At 34.4% G+C, this 18719-nt stretch overlaps 1 protein-coding gene across 1 annotated transcript in view; it reads left to right on the top strand.

Moving 5' to 3' along the window:
* Window positions 1-4338: 4338 nt before the first annotated feature.
* Window positions 4339-18719, top strand: part of plcl2 (phospholipase C like 2) — a 55840-nt gene continuing 41459 nt past the window's right edge. Inside the window, exon 1 of the mRNA XM_073846973.1 lies at window positions 4339-4790. Within this exon, the coding sequence (XP_073703074.1) occupies window positions 4563-4790 (228 nt within the window). The 5' untranslated portion in view covers window positions 4339-4562. The remainder of the gene's footprint in view (window positions 4791-18719) is intronic.

The following is an 18719-nucleotide window of genomic DNA, read 5'->3' as shown; positions in this document are numbered from 1 at the left end:
TCCAGTAGGTGACTCTGTTGCACACTATATAAACAACATCAACGTTTCGTGCTTCCTGTCAGAAATGATTAGAATACTCGTCTTTTCCTTCCAGCTGATGATCTGTGTTGAGTGTGCTGAGTGTGTAAGACCGCACATCCGTGTCTGCCGTGTTCCTCGAGCGTTTGCAACTTTCACCTGCTTTGAAAGCTACTTGTTGAAATGTGCATGTCACGTGCGTGAGAACACAATGTGAGGAGGCGGGCTTAAACTGCTCAGGGTGGTCAAATAACAAGCAGGCTTTCATGTGTCACACACACACATTCTCTGGACTGGATTCAGTGCTGGGGAAATTAAAAAAGAGTTAAATCATGCAGTTATGTGTGCACCAGTCTCTCCATTTCCATTTATAGTTATATAGTTGCTGAAAATGTACTTTCCCTCAGGCCATCCAAGATGCACATGAGTTTGTTTCTTCATGGGAACAGATTTGACAAACATAGCATTTCAAATTGCTCACCAAAGGATTCTCTTCGGTGAATGGGTGCCGTCAGAATGAGAGTTCAAACAGCTGATAAAAACTTCACACCACTCCAGTCCCTCAGTTATCATCTTGTGAAGCCAGAAGCTGTGTTTGTCAGCGTTGGGGGTAACGCATTACAAGTAACGCAATATTACTTTTTCCAAGTAACTAGTAAAGTAACGCATTACTTTTTAATTACTTTTTCAAATAAGTAACGCCAGTTACTTCCCCCCACATTTATTAATTAAAGCAACACTAAGTAACTTTTCCCTCAACGCTCCCTCTACAGGTTGGAAGCGGAATTGTCAACACCAAAGAGTTGTTTTTACCTTAAAATAATGTTTCCGAACTGGTGTCAGTAGTTCATCAACTCATAACAGGGTGAAACGGCACTTTCGTATTCGCTTTGCGACCCTCTATGGGCCATAACAGCACTATGTAAGTTTGGGTCGTCGGGTCGCGGTTTTGTAGTTCAAATGAGACTACAAATGCGACTTGCTTTACGGCAGGCTTCACAAAAGGTTTTCATACTTTTATAAAGTCATACAACATACTCTACCTTGTCACTGGACATCGTTATTTCCAAAGCCGGTCCTGGATAGCCTCCAAACAAATAACGTACATGTGACGCGACGGTAGGCTAAATTATTTACGACAGCGGTAATGGACAATTCCGCTTCCAACCTGTAGAGGGAACGTTGAGGGAAAAGTTACTTAGTGTTGCTTTAAAAGCTCTATTGTCCCCATGTTGAGAGAAATTGTGAGTGTTACTTTAGTTCTAGAATAAATATGAATATGCATTAATTCATCTCACTCACTAAAAAACAGATACAGTATTCCTCAAAATCAATAAAAACAGTGAAATTCAATGCAAACCTGCAATAATTAAATGTTAAATAATACAAATATCCTTTATGTATTTAATCCCTTTTTATTAACCGATGTCTTCGCTGCCGACCTTCGATGATCCGATTCATCCATACTAATAAGCAAAAATTACTCAAGATAATCTAACATTTGTTTTCCTTTTTTTATTGCTGAAGAGTTGACATTTTTTCTTATGTGTTCTACTGTACAGACGTGAATTTACTTTTCTCTAGCCCTGCCCAGATTTACAAAAAGTAACGTAACGCATTTCTTTCCATAAAAAGTAACTAAGTAATGCAATTAGTTACTTTTTAAGGGAGTAACTTAATATTGTAATGCATTACTTTTAAAAGTAACTTTCCCCAAAGAATCATTAAGACTTTTTTAAACCTTCAAACAATCACTTCTGGTCAAAATACGAGTCCGTAATTCATAATAACGCTTTCTCAAGTGAAAAAGCCACATCATAATCCATATACACTCTTAAAAATAAAGGTGCTTTAAAAGGTTCTTTACAGCAATGCCATAGAAGAACCATTTTTGGTTCCACAAAGAATCATTCAGTCAAATGCTCTTTAAAGAACCATCTTTTTCTTACCTTTTTATAATCTGAAGAACCTTCTTTCACCACAAAGAACCTTTTGTGAAACAGAAAGGTTCTTCAGATATTAAAGGTTCTTTATGGAACCATTTAGACAAAAAGGTTCTTCTATGGCATCGTGAAGCACCTTTATTTTTAAGAGTGTACATAATTGTGTAGAATATGTTTCACATTTGTTTACCAATCTCTAGGTTATTTTACTCATCTGTACAAAATTTGGCATACATATAGTCTGGAGTGTCACTACTAATAATCATCATTAACATGTTGAATTTAATATGGCCACCTGAGGCCAAAGAATATGGCAGGGTGTGGCATAATTTACTTTTTTTTTTTACTCTTCTCCCTGATTTGTTCTAACCTTTGGCAGTCTGTAGTACTCCAAATGTCTTTTCCTGGTCAGTCGATTAGTACAGCCCAAAACATGACAATAATTGACCGTTTTCATCAGCAATAATCAGCAAAATATGCGAGTTTCGTTCGGTTCCGAGGCATTGTTTTACATTCAGTGCTGCCAATATGGCCGATTGATGACACGTCGTGAAAACACTCACTTAAATAGCTCATAAACCTATTTAAAACAACATTGTGTGTTCCTGCATCTCCGGTGTCACCAAAAGTATTGCACAAATAATACGTGCACAATGAATGTTTTTTATGTGCATGTATGTTTATGTGAAATCTGTACTCACTGAGCTCACAAACTGTGGGTTTTTGATGTAAGAGTAACTCACATTAACTGATGTCATCTTTTTTATTTGTTGAGATGATTTACTGCACAAAGAACAGATTTTTCACCACATTTTTGACTATTAAGCAACAGCAGCAAGTTGTTAACAGCCATCTGTCTTGACATGCATGCATATCCCTCTAAAAACATTTCTAATTGTTGTTATGATTATTAAGTAATCTGTATAAATTCAACCACCTTGCATCTTAATTTGATGACTTGGAAGCAAAACATCTGGTTAGCAATACTGGTTAACTGTTAATATATAAACATACAGCTAATAGGGTTTATCATTGAATCGTCAAGCAGTGTGATTTTTTTCTTTTAATTAATAGCTTTTAAAACAGCTAGCTCACTACAATGCCACTTGTCTGGAGAATTCATCTTCACTACACAGTATACGTTACCAGTCAAAAGTTTTTGAACAGTATGATTTTTTTTTACCTTTTTTTTAAAGTTTCTTCTGCTCACCAATCCTGCATTTATTTAATCCAAAGTACAGCAAAAACAGTACAATTCTTAAATATTTTTACTATTTAAAATAATCGGTTTTCTTTTTGAATATATTTTAAAATTTAATTTATTCCTGTGATTTCAAAACTACATTTTTAGCATCATTACTCCAGTCACATGATCCTTCAGAAATCATACTAATATTCTGATTTGCTGCTCAAAAAACATTTATTATTATATTATGTTAAAAAACAGCTGAGTAAAATTTTTTTCAGGTTTCTTTGATGAATAAAAAGTTCAGAAGAACAGCATTTATCTGAAATAGAAATCTTTTGTAACATTATAAATGTCTTTATCATCACTTTAAAATTAATCTCGCTAGATAAAAGTATTAATTTCTATAATTTCTTTCCCCCCCCCAAAAAAATGTATACTGACTTCAGGCTTTTATCATGTATAATGTTACAAAAGCTTTATATTTCAGATAAATTCTGATCTTTGGATCTTTCTATTCATCAAAGATCCTGAAAATGCTGTTTTAAATATTGATAATAACAATAAATGTTTCTTAAGATGCAAATCATCATATTAGAATGATTTCTGAAGGATCATTTGATTCTGAAGACTGAAAAATCGAGCGTTGAACACAGGAATAAATTACATTTTAATATATATTAAAATAAAAAGAAGCTATTTTAAATAGTACATATATTTTATCATTTTAACCTTTTTTTTTTTGCTGTACTTTGGATGAAATAAATGCAGACTTGCTAAACAGAAGATACTTATTTTAAAAACATTTTTAAAACATTTCAAAAACTTTGACCTGGAGTATAGTTGCCTTTTGCCTGAATGCATTACACAATTCAGACAAATTAAAGTTTTGAAGTGGGATTCTGAAACCAACATAATAACTCCTAATATTATTGAGATAAAGTAAACGAGAAGCGAGTTTCCTGTGAATTTCCCCGCGTGACAACTTGCCCCGGTCTCTCTTCAGCATATGTTCCGACATGTATGCACTTCCATGTAAAGCCTTATCTGATCATGGATCCCAAGAGGTCTGCTGTGCGCGGTGTTTCGGAGCAGCGGCAGCCAGTGTATTATACCGATGTGAAGTGAATTCAGCAGATGGCAGTATCTGTCAGAGCCGAGTGAGCGCCTCAACAATGACACTTGCAACATTGTAACACTGAAACATTCGAACCCGCTGCGCGCAGATACAATGTATCGAACCAGACAGATGCTGCCGAGCCGAAGCAGAAACGCCGACGAGAAGTAAACCCCGCGACCATGGCTCTCCATTTCTCTCTCACGTCTCTCGGGGAGCTCCAATCGCTCGCTACTCGAACCGACAGCTAATACAGCCAGGCACAGGCACAGGCGACTGCGTGCGTTACACGGGGCTCATGGCGGAGTTTGTCGCCGAGAACTGCGGGGTCTCATCGCCAAACGGTGGCGGCGGGAAATCCGCCCAGCCTGACGATGAGGCAGACGGCAGAGCTGCGAGCGAGGTGTCGGTCTCGAATGGGGACTGTGGACTGTGTGCACCCGAGAAGCAGGGACTCGAGGCGGCCAACGCGTCTGCGCTGCTGGACGGCAAAACTGGAATACCACGGAAGGCCAGTATTATTAAGGTAAGCGATCAATGCATCGGCGTTTTACTCTCGTTTTGTGTCAAACCTCGCCCTGGTACGCGACTACATCCACAGGTTTGTGTTACGGATGCACTGAAATCACAGCCTTCAGTGAACATGTCATTGCTGTTTCCTCCAGATCAAGTCATTTCGTGATGTACATCAGTCAAGATTTACGTTTACATTTATTCCTGTTAAGACTAGTTAAGGGCTGTACCTGGGCTTCCAATCCAGTTTTAGTTAAAACTGCTCATTATTTCTCTGTTAACAACCCCAGTTGCTTGGTGTCTATTAATATTAGCATCTAACCCAACTGATATCTCCTCTTGTGCTTGCTAGTAAAAGTGGAATATGCACCAGCAACTAGTTGAGTGAATGTAAATGACAAACAGTAGCATTTCAATAGTTGTGTGCTAATCACACATCGCATTTTATGCCAATACATGTTGAAATGGACTCGTACGTCACATTTTATGCCATTGTTTTAATGCCAGTGCCTTTCCAGACTTGTTTAGTTCAGATAATCTCCGTAATACTGATTCATAGGTAACATGAGCCCTTGTTTTAGTCGAACACATATTTATTACAGTATGTGTACGTCATGATTAGATCTGAAGTGTGTGAAGTTGTGAAGAATAATTGTTTATTGGGTGTTTTAATGGTTAATTTAGCAGTTGCACATCATCTTCAAGGCCACTGCTGCTTTAAATGTGTTTTTACAGTCTCTGGCGAGAGGCAAATTCACCGGCGTGCATTTGAAGTCTGGGATGAATTATTCCAGTGGATCTTCCAGTGGCCTCTAGCGAATTTGTTTTGTACATTATTGGGAAATTTGGACCGTTTACTGTAGAAAGCTGTGACAGGAAATATTGCTCTACTTCCCCATGTTGACTCGTGTGGCACCATTTTGTCAGTTCCATCTATAGATGAAGACTTTAACCAGTACAAGTTTGCCCTAACAGACGGACAGATGACATTTATATGTAGGTCATCATACGGTTGCCGAACAGAAGTGGTCCGCCGCTGTTGTTTTGTAGCTTTGAGAGTTGAGACGCCTCTTCTTTTACTCTGATTTAGTTTTGGTGGCTCGGTAGTGTTTGTGCCATCTGTGGTCAAAGTCCTGTTCCGAAGCTGGCAGAAGGCTAGATTGTGACAAATGTCGCACGGCTTGTTTAGAGGAGAGTTTAGATGTAGTAGAAGAGGAAATGCTTTCCCTCAGCTAAATTTGTTTCACTCTAGTGTTGCTTTTAGTTCCTGTACCAACTACAGTGTTTCCTGTGGAAAGATTTTTCAAGTGTTTCTTAGCTCAGTCAAACTGTGTGGTTAGAGCGATCATCTCAGGTGAACCACAGAGACGTGAACGGCCTTCTATGAGCATCAGCAGACTCAGTGTTTCCTACATTGTTTTTACAACAGGAACAGGAGGCCTGTTTTGGGTGTGACAACTTTCTAAACAGTGGCGGTTCTACTTTATTATTTTTTTTCTATTTAATTTATTTAGGGCTGCACAATTTGGAGATAAAAATCTGATTAATTAATTTATATATTTATTTATTTGACCAAAAATTCTGTTAGTGTAACAATCTTGTCAGGCATATTTACAAGAAAAACAGACAAATTACTGTCACCCTAAATACTAATTAGTTGCAATTTTACATTTTTATTTATTTTTTTTACATTTTTTTAAAATTTATCCTAGGTTTTGCCTATTTGTCAGTAAGAATTTTTTACTAATTTAAAACACAGTAAAATTTAATATGCTCCCTTATTCTTTTATATATTTTAAGTCAGAATAAGCATGTTGTTTGAATTTATGAATGACTAAATTTTGACATTTTATTCTCCAAAAACTTATTTGAAACCTTAAAAGTAGACACTTTACTTAAATTTAATGTGCTTTCTATGGACATAAAATCACTTCTGTACATTTCTTTTGATGTGGACATCTTAATGTATTTGATATTATATTATATTATATAATATTAGTAGTAGTAGTAGTAAATCCATTTTTGTAATATTGTAATAAAGCATTTAATATTTATTTATTTAAATCTAGTATTTAAGAAACATTGTCCTACAATACTCAGTTAATTTTGTACAAATTACAATACTAATATTTTTGACTGTCTTCATTTCATTTTCAAAACCAAAACTATCAAGCTTTTATTCTGCCAGAAAATCACTTCTCTTTTGTTGATAACAGCCAGTTTATAAGTTCTTCCCACATTAAGCCATATCACAATTTCAGTTTCACTTTAATTAATCATGCAGTGCTAAATTTAGTTCAGCAAAACTTTGAAACTCCCTTGCAAAAATGTTTTTTTGGACGTATTTTGAACTAAAACCAGTATGATTTTAGTTTTACTAACTGGGAAAATTCTCATTTTTTTAAATATCTATTTATGATTTTTTTGCCCCCAAGCTTTAACAGAACACTTTATACAATTAAGGTTATAACTTTCCCCCATGATGTCCCTTACGTCTGAAATGATTAAACAAAATAAAATAAAATCACAAAAACAACAACAATAATACAAATAGACAATTTAAGAAAAATTAAAACAAAACACACAAATAAATAACAAATATAAAATAAAAATACAAGAATTTACAGTATTGGACACTTTTACAGAAAGACAATATCACTGTAGGAGTAACAATACATTACATAACTGGATAGATAGGTAGGTAGATAGATAGATAGATAGATAGATAGATAGATAGATAGATAGATAGATAGATAGATAGATAGATAGATAGATAGATTCTTGACTCTTTTTGAGTCACCTCGAAATGAATCCAGACTTGAGTCAACTAACCTGCAGTTCAGTGAGTCGTTTGAGCTGATTCTGTAGAGAGTTGTCTAACTGATTCAGTTCAGTTTGATTCCCCCCTTGTCATCCAAGATGTTCATGTCTTTCTTTCTTCAGTCATAAAGAAATTGTTTTTTTTGAGGAAAATATTTTAGGATTTCTCTCTATATAGTGGACTTCTATGGTACTGAGTTTGAACTTCCGAAATGCAGTTTAAATGCAGCTTCAAAGGGCTCTAAACAATCCCAGCCGAGGAAGTAGGGTCTTATCTAGTGAAACAATCGATTATTTTCTAAAAAGAAGAATTTCAAAAATAAAGATATATATATATATTTTAACCTCAAATGCTTGTCTTGTGTAACTCTGCATGAAGACAGTTAGGGTATGTCAAAAAACTCCCATCTCATTTTCTCCTCAAACTTCAAAATCATCCTACATCGATGTTTTTAATTTTGGCGTTTGGTCTTCTTGCACGTTCACTTTGTAAACAGTTGGCCGGTACTTCTGCAGCGATGTAGGGCGCTTTTGAAGTTGGAGGAGGGTTTTTGACGTACCCTAACTGTCTTGAACCGGAATACACACATTTCACGCAGAGCTAGACAAGACGAGCATTTGAGGTTATTTTAAAGAAAATAACAGATCATTTCGCTAGATAAGACCCTTCTTCCTCAGGTGGGATTGTTTAGAGCCCTTTAAAACTGCATTTTGGCAGTTCAAACTCGGGGGCACCATAGAAGTCCATTATATGGAGAGAATTCCTCAAATGTTTTCCTCAAAAAACAATTCTTTACGACAGAAGAAAGAAAGAAAGACATGAACATCTTGGAAGACAAGGGGGTGAGTAAATGATCTGTAAATTGTTGTTCTGGAAGTGAACTTCTCCTTCTATCTGTGTTAGCCTGAAGATATTCAGCTGAGTGTGGATGTTTTTAACCCAGTGATAGATTTACTGTATATAACTGTAAAAGAACAGTATTGAAGCCTGTGCTCTTCTGTCGCTGTTGGCTCTGAACTTTGAGTCTTACTCCTCCAGCAGATTGATAGTGAAGGTATTGACATTTGTGTCTTGTAGAGTCCAGGAAAGCCCTGACTGATCTTTAGCCTCACAATAGCCTGTCATGAAGGGAACAAAGTATAGACTGTGTTATTCTCCTGCAAGTTCTCTTTCTGTTCACTTTTCTTGACATTTCCTCCTTTCCCGTCTCATTTTAAAGACTTGAAGCATTTTCATTATATGCACCTGAATTTTTACATGTGAAACGTTTGCTTTGCATCTTAGCTTTCCATTATTGGATGGTTTGTTAGGATAGGATAATAATTGGCCGAGCTATTTGAAAATGTGGAATCTGAGGGTGCAAAAAAATCTAAAATATTGAGAAATCGCCTATAAAGTTGTCCAAATGAAGTTCCTAGCAATGCATATACTAATCAAAAATTAAGTTTTGATGTATTTACGGTAGTAAATTGACAAAATATCTTCATGGAACATGATCTTAATATCCTAATGATTTTTGGCATAGAAGAAAAATCGATAATTTTGACCCATGCAATGTATTTTTGGCTATTGCTACAAATATACCTGTGCTACTTAGGACTGGTTTTGTGGTCCAGGATCACATTGTTTAGCCTTAACCACAGGCCCAATGAAATGTCACATTATAACTTTAGCAAAAATTAATCAGAAGATTCTGTCTCATCTTATTTAACAGTCTAATTAAAAATCCTTATCCGCTAGACATGATTGTTAAAATTCAAAGCATTCAAGAAAAAAGGTTAAGCAAAGCTGCTGAAATATTTATATGTCATCAGTATAGGATGATTCAACGTTACGTTGTCTACAATTATGTTCAAACTCGCCGAGATCTGTCATGTGCTGTTCTTTTTGCCATTTTAATGATAGGGATAGTTAGAGAGCAGGCGGGAAATGACAGGGAGAAAAGAAGGAAGCAGGAAATGAATGACACAAGCCAGATTCGACTTGTGTCGCCCACATCTCTTGTTAATCATTTCATTTAGAGCAGTTAATTTGTATTTTAGTCTACATTTTATTTGATTAAAAAGTCAGTAAAATTGTGAAATATTATTTCAGTTTGAAATAACTGTTTTCTATATGAATATAGATCAAAATGTAATTTACTCCTGTGATGCAAAGCTGAATTTTCAGCATCTTTGGATCACATGATCCTTTAGAAATAATTCTGATATGCTGATTTGTCACTTAAGAAATATTTCTGATTATTATCAGTGTTGTAATATTTTTGTGGAAGCTTTTATTTTGGTTTTATATTTTTTTAAGGATTCTTTGATGAATAGAATGTTTTAAAGAACCGCATTTATTTAAAATCGAAATGGCATTACTGTTATTTTACAGCTTTTGTTTTTTAAATAACTTACGCAAGCACCACAGAACTTGTTTTGTCAAGATATATTTTGCTATATCAAGATCACAAAAAGAATATGTCTTGATCTCAAGAAGAAAAGACTAAAAAATAATAATGTCTGGTCTTTGTGGCCTTCCATCAGATTGAAAACTCTATTATTTAACTATTTAACTATTATTTAGGGCTTTCGCGATTTGTCGATTTTAATCGAATGTTTTACAAATCTTTGATTTAATTTTGCCCCCATCTTGTAACCGACAAAATACCGGAAGTGGCGCATTTCACGGACGACAATCCATGAAACGCATTATTAGACTGTTTTCCAACCCTTTTTAAAAATCATAATTAAGCATAATTAAGTTAAATAAATAGATTTTTCAATGCAGATTTAATATATGCGTGTAGGTTACGTACATGTGTCTCACAGCAGCTTCGTTCACCGTATGCTGTTCCCCAGAAACTGTTATCATTTACATGTGTGGAGCGTCTCAAACTCCATCTCTGCATGTTGTTGTGAGTTTGGGTTTATTATAGGGCTGGGCGATATGGCAAAAATGTAATCTCGATAATTTTTCCCCCATGTTGAACGATAACGATATATATTTCGATATAAGCTGTTGATGTTGTTAAAATAGTATCCCAACAATGACTAAAGCCACAAAAATTAAAGGGTTCATTAAATTGCATTTTAAAGTATAGTTTATTAACAAAAACAGATTACAGATTTGGCCTTAAAACTTAAACGCCTTACTAAAATAAATTTAAAAAATAAAAGTTGTGACAGAGTATGGTAAATGAGAGTAAATGTACAAAATGTAAACATAAAATGATTGTAAAAACATAATTTGTAACAATTATTTATTTATTTATTATTATTAACACAATTGTTTATTTTCTCTATAGGTTGAGCTATTTAAATTAGAGGCAACCACTGCATTTTGAAACAATCTACAGTATAAATAACAAAAAATTACGACACAGTTCTTTCTTAATTGTATAATCAAAGTAGGCTACTCTCTAAATATTCAAAGTGCAAACAGAGACGGATATTTCAAGCATGATACAGAGCTATAGACATACACAACCTATTATAGCCTACATACTAATAACAGCCTAGATATGTCATGTAGCCTAATTTGCGTGCATTGGGGAGTCACTCTCTAAACAAGGGGGATTAAAATTGCTTTTGAATGCGCGTGCGTTTTTTTGCTTTCGGTTTCAGTTTTAACAATCGCGCCAAAATCTCAGCTGAGCTGAGAGTCACTTTTCAGACAGCCAAACCACTTATATAATGGAATTCGTGCTACCTTTTTTGTCGACAATTTCAACATCTTTGGATAATAACTCGAGGTTAGTTTCACTTCCACGCTGCTTCGCACTTTTTTTTTTTTTGTCGTCCTGGTGTTAAGTAGGGGTGGGAATCTTCAGGCACTTCACGATCCGATTCCGATTCTGGGAGTCACGATCCGATTCCAAAACGATTCTTGATCTACATTTTTTCCCCAATTAATTCTTCTGCTGTGCAAATACAACTTTACAATTTTAAAAACATGTAAAATTGCAGTTTCTATGCTTTTTGTTTATAGTTGGAATCTCTGTAAAAGTAGGTGTGTCAATCTTCATTGGTTTCAAGATTCAATTTAATTTAATTACTGTTTTCATTAACAACTAAATATCACGATGGTCACATTCTCAATTTTCAATAGTACTGCACATGGCTACATTTTCATATTTGTTTTATATCAAATTTAATTTGGGCCAACTTTACTTTATTTTTTAAATTATGTAAGCAAGGTACTTTTTAAAACAATTACTTATTTAAAATAAGTTTTCTTCAGGTATCCGAAAGTTTACAGACAATAGTTTTTCTTTTATCCTTGGCATTACTGCCATTTTATTATTACTGATGAGATCATAGAAAGGGAACTTTAACAGGCTGCATTCAAACTAATGCACAGCAGTGGCGAGAGGAGACACTTTTATTTACCAGGTATGCTGAGTGCTAAAACCACCAGTAATACCAAAAATAATAATATCTTTACATTATTTAGACACCAATAAAATCAGAGACGAAATCATATTTTAATATTTCCTCTTTTTCCTGTTTATTATTATTTTTAAAAAATATATATCCATTTTATATAGGCTATTTTTTTCTGTGGACTTTAAACTTTTGAATTGTTGAGAAATTATGAAAATATACATATTATATATAATATACAAAAATACAATACATTTTTGGCAATCAGGATCTGGCAGCAACAGCGCGTTTTTCCGCTTGGGCGAGCGCATCGCGGACAGCTTACCCCGCGAATGTAATCACGCGCACGCCAGCAAAACAGAATGCGCATTCATTCTGAGGAGTCAAGGAAGATGCGGAGAATCTGCTTGCCCAGAATATTCAAATAAGGGATTCATTTATAAGCATGTTTATATTATTTAACACGTGAACGCATTCTCTCTGACAGCCTGGATATGCAGAGCATTAGCAGCTTACTGTATATGGACGGAACGCCACTGATGCACAGATCTATTTCAATATATCAGATGTTTTGTCCTGCTCTGAAAACATAACTGACTGTATGTACAGTTTCGTTTGAAACTATTCCAAAATGCAAGGGCATTTAACCGCGTCCGCTTTAGGGACGAGCTTTAGGACGAACAAACACAAAGCGCACGTGAGTCTGTCAGTGCAACAGTTTCTTGCGTTCCAGACGGCAGAAATGAACGCATATCTGAAGTAAAACACGGCGGATGGAAGCACACTGTCAAGCAATGCGCACGTGTCTCACAGTGCAGATTCTGTGCGCTGTAGCCAGCCGCGTCTCTAGCGCGTACACGTGCCATATGCAGAAAAAAAAAAGCTCAGAATCGATTCTGAAATATTAGGAATCGATTCAGAATCGTTGAAGAGAGAATCGCGATGCATCGATGCATCGATTTTTTCTCCCACCCCTAGTGTTAAGTTTGCTTTGCAAACTAAAGTGCGGTAGGAAATGAACTTTGTACTTTGACGTGCACACGCACGCTGCACGCTGATTGGCTGTTGTCGCATATTTCTGCTGTGTGATTGGCTCTTAGATTAATCCATATCGAGCAAAAAATGTCTAGAGCTTATCATAGTTATTAACACACATTTCGTTTCGTTTATCTGCCCAGCCCTAGTTTATTATAACATTCATAGGAACACATCGTGCGGCATATCATTGGATTTTCAAGGTAAATCATTTATAAACCTACGCAAACTTATGCTAAGTGTTAATCACAATTTCTAAATAAAAGTATAAACCCTCACTCTTGAGTTTTGATGTCAACATATTCATTAAATTACTGTGGCTATAGCATTTTTGTGGGTAAAGATATGGCCAGATATTAAAGTGCAAGTGGACATTTGACTTAAATGTTTAGTCAATATTAAAAAGGATTAGATCGCACATAAAAGTGTAAAAACAATCGTCAGGCCGTTGGCGCCCTCTGCAGGCCTTTGTTGTAACGCGTAATATACATTAGCTTTATTGTTTATAATACATTATGTATTTCAACAGTTTTGTGCGATAAAACATGATTTTTTTGCTTTTGATTCTTTATTTGAACTAATTATTGCCTCATTGCTATTATATATGTGACCCTGGACCACAAAACCAGTCTTAAGTCGCTGGGGTATATTTGTAGCAATAGCCAAAAATACATTGTATGGGTCAAAATTATTGATTTTTCTTTTATGCCAAAAATCATTAGGAAATTAAGTAAAGATCATGTTCCATGAAGATTTTTTGCAAAATTCCTACTATAAATATATCAAAATGTAATTTTTGATTAGTAATATGCATTGTTAAGAACTTAATTTGGACAACTTTAAAGGTGATTTTCTCAGTATTTTGATTTTTTAGATGTATCTCGGCCAAATATCGTCCTATCCTAACAAACCATACATCAAAAGAAAGCTTATTTATTGAACTTTCATATGATGCATACATCTCAGTTTTGTAAAATTTAACCTTATGACTGGTTTTGTGGTCCAGGGTCACATATGTATTTTAAGTAATTTAGAAGGCTATTGTTCACGTACATCTAATTTCATTACCTCAAAAAAAAAAAAAGAATAATATATTAAAAAACTTAATATATAACTTAATAAAAATATATATATACTTATGACAGGGCCCTGTGAAATCTGTTTTATTTCCTTTTTTTAAGTTTAAATTTTTCTATGCTCTGTTTTTATTGTTAAACTTTTTTAAAAATCAAAAAGCCTGTCTAATTAATTGAGATTTACAGTTGAATTTTTACTAAATTCTTTTCCATTGCTTTTCTGGTTTCCATTTTAATGGTTCCGTAAAATTTTAATAATCCAAAGCATCTCCAATTAATAGATTTCATGAAAAATAAAATGTTCTTAAGTAAACCATTTTTTGTCATTTAGATTAAACGATTAATTGATAAATTAGTCAATAGATAAATTGATATAAAAATAGTTGTTAGTGGCAGCCCTATTATTACTATTTTTACATTATTTAGTCTTAAACTTGGAAATCTTAGTACTGTTGTTTAACATCGTCATTACTGAGGAATGATTCAGCGCTGCATGTTTTCACATATGATTTCACACATCTTCAGCTCCATACTGGAAACTGACTGACGTGTGAATGGAGTTGAAATGCTGCCGAATCATTGCTTTCAGAAATTTGCACATGCATTAACTTCCACATCTCCAACAAGATCCATCATGTTAATTTGATAGCAATGGTAGTTTACATAAATGCTGGCAAGACTGTTATTATACCAATTTTCTCTCTGTATAAATTGCAATTTTCCTTTTTTAAGATGCATCGTGGCTTTTAAGAAACGGTTGAATTGGACACAGCAGGAGCTTTTGTAAGCATGCAACACATGAACAAAGCATCAAAATTAGGTGCAATTTCCATCAAAAGCAGAAAGCGAATAAAAACGTCCAGTTGCATGCATTTCTCTGGAGCAGGTACAGCATATCGAGTCAGTACCCATGAGTAATAGCTCGTGAAGTATTGTTGATGTCCTAACGCGCGGTTTGGTGTAGCATGTTTTCTTCATTGCTGTCAGAGGATGTGGTTTCATCATTAACGGCCGTGTTCTCTTCGTTCTGTAAAAGGAGGTCTCTGAGGGGCGTGGGCTGCGTTAAGGCCGGGCCCGAGTTCAGATTTAGAAACTCTAACAACATTGAGCTGCATAGGTTAAGTGCAAGGTTATGAGGAAATTAGTGTAAATCTCTTATTTGAGATGAAAACAATGACCTGACAGTAATTTGAGGGCAACCCTGTTACTATAATGAGTTGCTATTTTTATACTTCAGCCAGCGGTAAACACCCTTCGTCCTTAATTTAAAATGCTACTGACTGATAGCAGGTGCTGATAGGAGTGTTGTTTTTGCACATTATCTCTGCTTTGGTTCTATAGAGCCATTATTCTCTTTTATTTGAGTAAAACAGCAGTTTTAAATGGCTGTTATTGCTGATGTGGGGCTTGTGACAAAGAGACGATTCAGACCAGTCTGTGCCCTTAAAACACTGGCTGTCAGCCTTTTTCGCATGCGTTCAGCAAAATGGAGTTGTGAAGATGGAGAGTCACGATCCGCATCAGCACACCACAGATGACAATATTTATCACATGGGAACTTTTGAGGCATGTTGCATTAATAAATGTGACCCTGGACCACAAAACCAGTCATAAGGGTAAAATGAAATTGAGATTTAAACATCAAAGCTGAATAAAGAAGCTTCAGATTGATGTATGGCTTGTTAGGATAGGACAATATTTGCCTGATATACAGCTATTTGGCAAAAAAATCTAAATATATTGAGAAAATCACTTTTAAAGTTGTCCAAATGAAGTTCTTAGCAATGCATGTTACTAATCAAAAATTAAGTTTTGATATATTTACGGTAGGAGATTTAAAAAATATCTTAATGGAACATGACCTTTACATAATATCCTAATAATTTTTGGCATAGAAGAATTGAAAATTGAACTTTTGGGACCAATTGAAATGTTCAGAACCAAGATTTTACATTTAAGAAATGATCCTTGATGAGGAAGAGCGTGTTTATATATAACTATATTTAATATTACATTTGGGTTGATAAGATTTTTTTTTTAATGGTTTCCAAAGAAATGGTAAGATTGGACCACAGCTTACCAACTTTGCTCACAGAGTATGACAATTTTCTGACAATTATTGTGCTTTTTCTTACCCACTTTGTAACACGTTTGGTGTTTCAATCAAAAATGAATGGACTACAAAAAAAATGCTTATCAATTTGTTGTTGCTGTATTATGACCAAAAATTGGATTCATCTTTTTGTCAGCTTGTTTTCAGGTTTCATATTTCTTTTTGGAATTGACTGATTGTAAGCCTCATTGATCTGAGCTCATTTACCTCAGTTTTTGAGTGAAAATCACCAAAATAATCCACAAATAATGCCTTTTTTTCACTCAGAAATTTAAATGCATAAACTCAGATCAATGAAGTCTATGATAATCAGTTCCAAAAAGAAATACAAAACCTGTGCTAATTAAAAAAAAAAGTAAGAATTGGAAAGTTTACGTACACCTTACAGAATCTGCAAAATGTTAATTATTTTACCAAAATAAGAGGGATCATACAAAATGCATGTTATTTTTTTTTTTATTTAGTACTGACCTTTTAAAAAAAAAATGATTGGACTACAAAAATTGTTTATCAATTTCTTGTTGCTGTATTATGACCAAATATTGGATTCAATATTGGATTTGATCTTTTTGTCTGCTTATTTTTGTTCAATAAGCACAGATTTTATATTTCTTTTGGTAACTGACTGATTGTTAGCCTCGTTGATCTGAGCTCACTCAACTTTTAAGTAACATAATCCACAAATAATGCCTTTTTTCACTCAGAAATTTAAATGCATAAACATAGATCAATGAGGTTTATGATAATCAGTTCCAAAAAGAAAGACAAATCCTGTGCTAAAAAAAAGTTAATAATTGGAAAGAGTAATAATTGAAGACAAAAGTGTAGAATCTGCAAAATGTCAATTATTTTACCAAAATAAGAGGGATCATGCAAAATGCATGTTATTTTTTATTTAGTACTGACCTGAATAAGATATTTCACATAAAAGATGTTTACATATAGAAAATAATAGTTGAATTTATAAAAAGCTACCTTGTTCAAAATTTTACAAACGCTTGATTCTTAATACTGTTTTGTTACCTGAATGATCCACAGCTGTGGTTTTTTTTTTTTTTTTTTTTTGTGTGTTTAGTGATAGTGATAGGTCCCTTGTTTGTCCTGAACAGTTAAACTGTCTGCTGTTCTTCAGAAAAATCCTTCAGGTCCCACAGATTCTTTGGTTTTAGAAATAGGATTTTTTTCATAGCACAAGAGTTAAAAATACAGTAAAAACAGTAATATTGTGAAATATTATTACAATTTAAAGTAACAGTTTTCTATGTTACTATATTGTACAATTTAAATGATTCCGATGATGCAAAGCGGTATTTTCAGCGTCATTACTCCAGTCACGTGATCTTTCAGAAATCATTCTAATATGCTGATTTGCTACATTGTTTCTTTTTAGAATTCTTTGATGAATAAACACTTCAAAAAGAACAGCATTAATTTGAAATGGAATCTTTTGTAACATTCTAAAAATTGTAACATTCTTTGCTGTCACTTTTGATCAGCTGAATGCGTCCTTGCTTAATAAAAATATGAATTCTTTAAGAATAGAAAAAAACTTTAAGTATGTAGTGAATTTGTTCATTCCATCCATCAGTCACTAGCAGAGTTTTGTTGGTGAAAGCGGCGCTGTGTCCGTTAATAGGTGTGGTGCGCATTAGAAAGGTCAATGTGCACTTTGTGCTAAACACTTGTGTGTTAAACGAGTGAACTCGGTGCTAGGTCCGCCACGTTGTTCATGGTCTATTCATTGGTTGTGGCGTCATTCAGTCTCGCTCTTTATGTAAGCCACTTGATATGGATTAGATAGAAACCAGGCCTATTAGGCGTTGCAAAGACAGATAGCGGTCCGGTTCGACTCTGCGTTCACCGAATGCTTCATTCACATGCTCATTTATCACTGGACGCGGAGATCTTAACTAGGTGCTGATGTGAACTGAGGTCACACATTCAGTGCTGTGAACTAATGCCTCTTGCTGTATCTGAATAAATCAGTAGCTTCAACTGCTATTTATATATTTGACACATTTTTGTAAATGTACAGATAGTGCGGCCACGTTCCTCGGCCAGTGACGCTTAAATGAAACATTTATATATGGGTTGGAAATAAATGTCCAGATCTGTTTTAAACAGCTTCTGAAAGTAGTTTTTTATGAGAAAGCACTTGTGAAAATTTGCTTTTATTTTTTAAGATTGTATGCAAATGCATAGACTGCGAAAATGAGGTGAATCTCACACAGAAAGTTGTATTTCACTTCAAAATCAAGAAAGGAAGAATAACATTTTATGCAAAGACTATTAAGCTGATTTTTTCCAGAAACTCTGAGATTTTTTTTCTAAATATTACAGTGTTTTTATGAGAAGTTAATTAATTCAGTATTTTGATTTATTTTTGATTTATTATTTTTTGTACTTCTGATTAATCTCAATCTTTTTGTATTAGAATATTTATTGTATTATATGCTTTCTTATGTATATCAGCTTAAAAATGGGTAAATAGAGATTAATTTATTTTATATAATATTTACTTTTGAACTTG

This window comes from Garra rufa, chromosome 9 (assembly GCF_049309525.1).
Source record: "Garra rufa chromosome 9, GarRuf1.0, whole genome shotgun sequence".
NCBI classification, from domain to species: Eukaryota; Metazoa; Chordata; class Actinopteri; order Cypriniformes; family Cyprinidae; genus Garra; species Garra rufa.
The sequence above is the reverse complement of the archived record's forward strand: the minus strand, read 5'-3'. Positions and strand labels throughout refer to the sequence as shown.